The following is an 8,570-nucleotide window of genomic DNA, read 5'->3' as shown; positions in this document are numbered from 1 at the left end:
GCCCACACCCTACTTTTGTTCCTCTGGCTTCTGCCTTGTTGATTTTTTGTTATAGGAAGCGGCGCTCAAGGTTTTGTGATATGGAGACGGTGTACAGTTACATGTGTTATGCTTTGCAGATCCTGTTCAGCGGCGTTCTTCGTCAGTGCCCGTGCCTACCTCTAACTTTTCTGGGCCCTGCATGTCCTGACCATCACCTCGTCAAATGATTGATGCAGCAAAAGACAGACATCACAAATGATATAAAAGGGACAGAGGAGCCCGTTGATTCTGGTCCTAGTCGCTCAAAAGGCTGATCAGTCTTTTTATCATGTAGCCTATATAGTAATACAATAATATGTAATAGCATGATATTATAGTATTATACGTATAATACTAGTATATATTATGTATAATATATAGTAGTATAATATTATATATAGCACACTATATATTGTAAAATATTATAATACTAGTACTATTATAATATATACCAATATACGTATAATACTATGCATTATACGTATGTTGTATATAATAGCATATATGCTATGTATTATTGTAATGCATAGCATAAACGTATACATACCATATTATATGTATATAATATAGTACCTATATATAGTATGCATATATTGTATATACATAGCATAAACGTATACATACAATATTATATGTATATAATATAGTACCTATATATAGTATGCGTATATTGTATATATCTATACAATATAGTATACATTATACTATATATTGTATACCATATAGTATATACTATACTATATACACTACTACAATTATATGTATATGATATTATCAATATAGTATATTATAGTAATATCTAGTACATTATAACGTAGTATACATATATAGCATATCTAATGTAATATACATATATAATATACATAGTACTATATATAGTATGTATACTATACCATATTATATCTATTAGTATATCTATTAATGTATACATATAAATTAGTGTAATATATAGCACGTATATATATAATAGTATTACATGTATTGTATATAGTATACATATACTAACGCGTAGTATTACTATGAATACATATAATATTACATATATAATACAATAATAGTATATGTGTAATATAATAGTACGTGTACAATAATAGTACAGAGCGTAAATCTCTTGGTGCCTAACATGTAGCTCGTGTGTACACGAGGCGCCTAACATGTAGCTCATGTGTACGCAAGGCAAACCCAAGGAGATGACCTGATTACTAACTAGGAAGGCATCATCATTAGGCCCAAACATGGCAGATGTAACAAGAAAGGACTAGAATAGAGAGGAAGCAAATAAAAGTAGAGAGAGGAAGCAAATAAACTCGCTTAAGCTCGAGAAATAAAAATACGTCTCATTAAATTATCAAAAGAAGTAGATTGCTTACATGGATATACATGTGATTCTATATGCTGCCTCCTTTAAAAAAATAAAATTTTCTAATGAAATGTTTGGCTCAGCTCAAGCCAAGCCATTCTTCGACTCGAGCTAAATCGAGCCGAGATCGAGTTTTAAGAACTCAAGCTCGAGTCGAGCTCAAGCAAATGAAATCGAACTCGAGTCGAGCCGAGTTTGAGTTCCCTTCAAAACAAACGGCTCAAACTCGCTCATGAACAGCCAGCTCTAAGAGCACACGTCGCGTTCCGTCCAATTGCTGGGGATTTAATTCTGCAGTTGCTCACTCGAATTTCATGCAATTGCACTTCAGAAATTGCAGTTTTGAAGATTTTTTTTGAAAATCTAACTGTATGGACGTAATCTTCACGGCCTGGAACTTTTAATCTGGATCAGTTTATGCAGTCATGGTCATGGTGTACATAAGATTTACTGGAATTGGAAATTCAGTGGACTAAACATGTTGAAATTTTTGAAAAACTGGGTTATAAATTTTTTACAAACCCGAATAAAGTGACTCAAGAATCTTTGGTTTCTAGGTGTTGGTCTATGATGTTGAAGTCCATTTATTTAACTAGTTTTTTCCAGAAAAGCTTTCAAATTGACCTCTGAAGGTATAACATTAGGAAACTTCCGTCCTTTTACGTTATCGATGAAATTTCAGCCTCTCGATGAAATTTCAGCCTCTCTCTCTCTCTTGTTGAACATTACAGCTAAATATGACAAACAGATATTTATGGCAGTTCTATATATGTACAAGGAGTAGTCTCATGACATCTTTCCTTTTGTTTCTTTCTTATTTTTCTGAAACCATGATCTCCTAATCAACAATTTTCAACTTTCTCTATTATTATTGAATGCCATATGAAGTCCACATTCTTGAGTCTGATGATAACAAAGAATAGTTGCTAACAATATAATTGTACTATAAACTAGATATTGCTAATTATGAAACTCTTTTTCTAGTGTTTTTGTAATATCTTTCATGTCACATATTAGCATGTCAATGATTTTGATCTAGGTCGAATAAGGCAGCATTATAATGGATTTTGTGCAACTCATTACATGATCTAGCAGGAGTTATGTTGCTGCAAGCCTGCAAGAGCTCCAGCTCATTCCTTGTCTTTTTACATCCAGTAATAAGCAATACCATCTGGATAAATGCTAAATCGTCACTCGCATATACATGAACCATCCACCATATAACCATACTATAATTTTAAAATATAGTATGTGTTATTATATAAATTATTTACTATTACATAACTATATTATACATATACCATATATACAATATAGTATATGTATATAATGGTAATATATAATATTGTATATATTATGTAATTTTATATATAGTATAATATAGCATATATATGGTATAACAATGAAGACATATATTATATAATGTAGTATGTAACATGTATATTATACCAATATGTACTATATATTATACTTGATTCCTTCTAATGACGACTTAATGGAGGCATTTACCATGGACATTTTTGATCCATTTTTTGAGCCTTTTTTTAAATTTTTATTTTTAAAGAAAATCGATGATCATAAACGTCTCCTCCGCCCGTGACCTTATCTTTAATAATTCTGTTGCTCCATCCCAACAGCAGGGCCAGAGAACCCGTCGCTGTTCTGTTCTGCTTTCTGCCCGTCCGCTGCTCTCTCTAATCGATCGTGTCCTCCACCGGGGGCATCCTCTTCGCCCGACGTCCACTGCTCTGCTCTCTCTCCGATTTCTAACTCCACCCGCGGCATCATCTCCGTCCGGCGTCAGCTGCTCTCTCTCCATCTTCTGATCGATCGTGTCCCCCACCGGCGGCATCCTCTCCGTCCGGCGTCCGCTGCTCTCTCTCCGATTTCTACCTCCACCGGCTGCATCATCTCCGTCGTGAAATAGTTTAATCGCCGGTGGTTGTCCTCAGAAGAACGATCGGATTGCTGACTGCTCCCCTGCTCTATTCTTCTTTCACACCTTTCCACTTCTTCTTCACTCACGAACGAAACTGCATTTTAGGAAGGTGAACTCTCTCTCTCTCACTCTTTGCAGCAGTGTGTTTGTTTCTTTTTGTTGTTTGATTCTGATATCGATCTCCGGTTGTGATTTCTCTCTGTTCTGTCTCGCCTTTCTCTGCCGCAGGCAGCATAGCTATGTATATATACTTGGCTTATGTGAACATCTAGCTTCTGTTTAATTCTTCAAGCAAGAGTACTGTTCGTTAGCTCTTAAAATGTGTTAATGAAACCGCCACTTTCTAGTTATTATATTTCATTTGCCGTTCATTCTTGTGAGTTTGATGCCTGATTTGCCTTTTTCTCTTCGGTTATCCTATGCAATTGATTTAAGTTCAAGATCTTTTGCGGCCCTTCCATTAGATATAAAAAGTGAAAAACCTGAGAGTCGTGTCTTGGTTTTATCATTTATGTGTTGACAAAGAGCCTTTTGTTTTTCTTTCAGTAGCTTCTTTTTCTTTACTGATGTAATTCAGTATTAAGCTGATGGTACATTAATTAAATTTTTTGGCGATATGGGTTTTACAGAATGGGGAGTGCTGGTAATACTGGAACCATCTATGGTGAATACACATACGATAATTTGGAAAGGGAACCTTACTGGCCTTCTGAGAAACTGAGGATTTCCATCACTGGTGCCGGCGGGTTCATTGCTTCCCATATCGCTAGGCGCTTGAAGAGCGAGGGTCATTACATCATTGCCTCCGATTGGAAGAAAAATGAGCACATGACAGAGGACATGTTCTGCCATGAGTTTCATCTTGTGGACCTAAGGGTGATGGATAACTGCCTCAAGGTTACCACTGGCGTCGACCATGTTTTTAATCTGGCTGCAGATATGGGAGGGATGGGCTTTATCCAGTCTAACCATTCAGTGATTATGTACAATAACACGATGATCAGCTTCAACATGCTCGAGGCTTCCAGGATTAATGGCGTTAAGAGGTAGGGAAGCTTCAAGTTGTTTCCTTACACAAGTTCAAATCTCTTCTTTAATGAGTTAATGTATTCTCTTGGCTAGTTTATAATCTTTCATTCTCAAGCTTTACATACTTCAGGTTGGCCTTAACTATTTATTGTTTTGATCCGCAGGCTTTTTTATGCATCTAGTGCTTGCATATACCCAGAATTTAAACAGTTGGATACTAATGTTAGCCTCAAGGAGTCTGACGCCTGGCCTGCAGAAGTATGGGCTAGAAAACTGTTAGTTTCCTCAATTTTGCCCTTTGGATTCTGACTTCTCTTTGTTGTCCTTTTGTCAGCCTCAAGATGCATACGGCTTAGAGAAACTTGCAACAGAGGAGCTATGCAAGCACTACAATAAGGACTTTGGGATTGAATGCAGAGTTGGTCGTTTCCATAATATCTATGGACCCTTTGGAACATGGAAAGGTAGGTCACTGTTTGGTAATCCTCACAGCATAAGTGCGAAGTCTTGTTTCATGTTAAAGTTTCCTCACTTTGTTAACAATTTATGCTACGTCCTTGTTGTCTAGGTGGAAGGGAGAAGGCTCCTGCTGCTTTCTGTAGGAAGGCAATTACTTCAACTGACAGGTTTGAGATGTGGGGTGATGGCCTGCAAACACGATCTTTCACTTTCATTGATGAATGTGTTGAAGGTGTCTTGAGGTAATAACTTGCTGCTGTGCTGGTTTTAATTTGTTTATGTCCTACTCTGTCCACCATCTGATTTTTGCTTGGATTTGATCAAAATTTAGTTATTAGTCTACTTTTTGAACTCTTACATAACGAAAGATACAAACAGTTCAAAATGGAAAATTCTTATAAGTCTAGAATGGAAAGCTAATTTTTGCTTGAAAGCTCGCAGCTAGTCCTTTTGTACTAAACTGCAATTTCTATGACACAAAATTTTGCCGTATAAGCTGTTAACGATGTGCTTGTTAACTTGTTAGATATTCATTTTGTTTGTACTTTAGTAAACTTGGTTCTACTGTTGAATTCTCATCAGCATATTTGTCTTTGGCTTAGATTGACGAAGTCAGATTTCCGGGAGCCCTTGAACATTGGTAGCGATGAAATGGTCAGCATGAACGAGATGGCAGAAATTGTGCTCAGTTTTGAGGACAAGAATCTCCCCATCCATCATATCCCTGGTCCAGAGGGCGTCCGTGGTCGCAACTCGGACAACACACTGATAAAGGAGAAGCTGGGTTGGGCACCAACAATGAAACTGAAGGTTGGAAACCAATGGTTTCTCTTCTTCCCCTTTTTATTAACAAAATCAATTGCAATTCAATGTTGGTCATCTATCTTTATCCTTTACGGTTTACTAGTTTCAGAACTAATTCTTTCTGTTCTGTTCTGTTTGAATGCACCAGGATGGTTTGAGGATCACGTACTTTTGGATAAAAGACCAGATTGAGAAAGAAAAGGCACAAGGGGTCGATTTATCAATTTATGGAACATCTAAAGTGGTTGGCACCCAAGCCCCAGTTCAACTTGGTTCACTTCGTGCTGCTGATGGAAAAGAGTGAAGCTGTAGATCAAGTTTAACCAATCTTTAATATTATTCGGTCTCGGTGGAGGAACTTGAATTTAAAAGCCACTGTTGAACTTCCAGGTTGCTGTGTGCTTTCTTGATCATGTTATTGCGCAGTGAGCATTCTCCTGGCCGCAATGTATTTCTAGTTTTTCTTAGGAGGTGCATGGTATTTTTTTCATTGTAGAAGTGGCGGTGCTTATGCCACTATTACCATGTATTGTTCTGTGCTGGCACCCTATGTTTTCTCTGATGCCCTTGAGATATCATGTTATATTTATATTGAATATTAGCAAGCAGATATCTTATTTCTATCTATCCTTTGAGCGCTTCATCTTCTGCATGTTTCTCAGGTTTTCAATAATATTAGCACGATCCTGGAATCGTTTTAACAGTAACAAAGAGAAGTGGGTGAACCTCTGAATCTTGCATCTAGTACGGCAGGTTGAGGCTGTTGGATTATTTACAGATTCACATGATATTCTTTTCCTTCCTCGGGCTTCACTTGAGTGACTTGTGCTTGTCAGCAGCTAGAGAACGTAAACACCCAAAGATGATTTAAAATATTGATGCATTACAACATATATTTCATGGGTAGTGACGTTTGGGTGAGTGAGGATACCAAAGAGCCTCCTTCTCATGTCTTCCTCATATTCACCAGTTTATCCGTATTTTCCCTAGCCCGCTCTCCATTAATTTCTTAGATGTGCGATTGGCTTCTGAATCTTTAGACCATGGCAATGTGGTTGGATGGTGTTGCAGATATCATCGTGGGACCTTGCAAGTTGACTGTGTAGATATGATAACCTTGTGAGATGGACGGCTGATCGGGGATATCTTCTTCTATTTTTTGCAGGCCCTTGTCTTTTTGTTCCTCTTCATTAATGAGTTTGAAAATGCAGGATGCTTTTCCTGCAGCGCGAGAAATGTGGTAGACTTTTGCTGTGGTGCAGAACCATTACCCTACTTGATAAGATAGGGATAGGATGTCCATAATTCCTCATCTGTCGCAGACTTCTGCAGGCCCAACAAAGTTGAATGCAGTAAAAGCGATGTGGGTGATGGCCACCTTGGTCCTGGGATCTTGAAAATTGACTCTATATTTATTTGTTATTTTCTTTCAAGGTTTTTGGGAAGACAAAATACCAAGAGATTTTAGCCGAGAACATATTTTCACTATAGCCTTGATGCCTAGGAAAGTTAATTTTTCCTTATTACTAGAGAAAAACTATTTAGTTACTGTGGAGGTACATATTTGTCCTTCGGTTTAAAAACTTGGGTTACCTCATTCTTGTTCTTTACAAGAGTTTCTGTACGCGTTGCTTCAGCCTTGTGGCAAGAGACACCCTTAAGTAATGAATGTACAGTCCTTGTCAGCATCTAGTAATTTTTTGTTGCTCACAAAATTATCCAGTTGAGTAGTTGTCGGCTTGCAGTGGCATCAAGTAGCCTATTCCATGGGTAAATTCTTTTCTTGCAATCATTCCATAAAGTAACTAACTTGGGGACCCACTTTGCAATGTCTAGGCATGAATACCACAGAGAATGAGCACACAGTTATTCATTTTATGATTTTTGTCTATGGTGTCACATGAACAAAGGAGATGTGATGTTTTGCTATATCTCATTTTCTCATTTTATTCGCAGTTTTGTTATTCGGGAAACACGAAATAGCTTGTTTATTTTAGTTTCAAATGCTTTTCATTGTCTAACCCATGCATACTTACTTGAAAAAGAAAACAAACAATAAATTGACGACTCTAAAAGAAGTTAGAACATCCATGCCTGACTTTTATGTTGAAGGCAAGCTGATACTCAACAGCTTTGACTAATATGTTCTTGTTCTGATGCAAACCCGCTGTGAGATGATTGCTTGCATTTATTTTCTGTAGAGATACGAACAAGAAGAAGAGGAAGAGAAGCAATGATCACGATGTAACGTGGAAAACCCTCAACACGAGGGAGAAAAAACCACGAATGAGGAGGAGTTGGTGCCCACTAGCAGCCAGACTCTCTCTCTCTTAAGATTATCATTAACACTTAAGGATTAGGGTTACATGACTTAAGTAGAGCCCAAAACGGGCTACAAGGCGGGTCGGGTATGGATCCGGACCCGAAACCCACAATCTATCAACACTCCCCCTCAAGTTGGGCGTACATATCAAACATGCCCAACTTGGATACATTCCTCTCAAATGAAGCTGAAGGAAGAGCTTTCGTCAGAACATCAGCAGTTTGGTCTTCAGACTTCATGTAAGGTAAGATCAACTCTTTCGCATCAATCCTTTCCCGAATGAAGTGACGATCAATTTCAACATGTTTTGTTCTGTCGTGAAGTACAGGATTGTTGGCTAAGTTGATTGCAGACTTGTTATCACAATACATCTTCATATGTCCTTCAATCTCTATTCCAATGTCAGTCAACAATATCTTCAACCATAATAACTCTGACACTCCCATAGCAACTGCCCTATATTCTGCCTCTGCACTGGATCTAGAGCAAACATCCTGTCTCTTGCTCCTCCATACAACAAGGTTTCCTCCCAAGTAGACACAGTACCCTGTAGTGGATCGTCTGGTATCACCACAACCTGCCCAATCCGCATCAGAATAGCCCTCGATTTCCACAGTCTCTTGTTTCACATACAG

At 37.8% G+C, this 8,570-nt stretch overlaps 1 protein-coding gene across 1 annotated transcript; it reads left to right on the top strand.

Annotated features, from left to right (window-relative positions):
• Positions 1–3,000: 3,000 nt before the first annotated feature.
• LOC116258167 (GDP-mannose 3,5-epimerase 2-like) lies at positions 3,001–6,239 on the top strand. Its single transcript, XM_031635318.2, has 7 exons — positions 3,001–3,429; positions 3,950–4,366; positions 4,514–4,607; positions 4,684–4,813; positions 4,918–5,050; positions 5,411–5,618; positions 5,761–6,239. The coding sequence occupies exons 2-7, from the start codon at positions 3,951–3,953 to the stop codon at positions 5,914–5,916; spliced, it is 1,137 nt and encodes a 378-aa protein (XP_031491178.1). The 5' UTR covers positions 3,001–3,429; position 3,950; the 3' UTR covers positions 5,917–6,239.
• The last annotated feature ends 2,331 nt before the right edge of the window (positions 6,240–8,570 follow it).

Source organism: Nymphaea colorata, chromosome 7 (genome assembly GCF_008831285.2).
Source record: "Nymphaea colorata isolate Beijing-Zhang1983 chromosome 7, ASM883128v2, whole genome shotgun sequence".
In the NCBI taxonomy this organism is placed as follows: domain Eukaryota; kingdom Viridiplantae; phylum Streptophyta; class Magnoliopsida; order Nymphaeales; family Nymphaeaceae; genus Nymphaea; species Nymphaea colorata.
The sequence above is the reverse complement of the archived record's forward strand: the minus strand, read 5'-3'. Positions and strand labels throughout refer to the sequence as shown.

What these genes read in the sequence shown, in the direction of transcription:
- LOC116258167 (XM_031635318.2), top strand. Translation starts at nt 3,951, where the DNA reads ATGGGGAGTGCTGGTAATACTGGAACCATCTATGGTGAATACACATAC. An exon ending in AGGATTAATGGCGTTAAGAG is followed by an intron (nt 4,367 to 4,513) that starts GTAGGGAAGCTT and finishes TTTGATCCGCAG; the next exon opens with GCTTTTTTATGCATCTAGTG. An exon ending in ACCCTTTGGAACATGGAAAG is followed by an intron (nt 4,814 to 4,917) that starts GTAGGTCACTGT and finishes CTTGTTGTCTAG; the next exon opens with GTGGAAGGGAGAAGGCTCCT.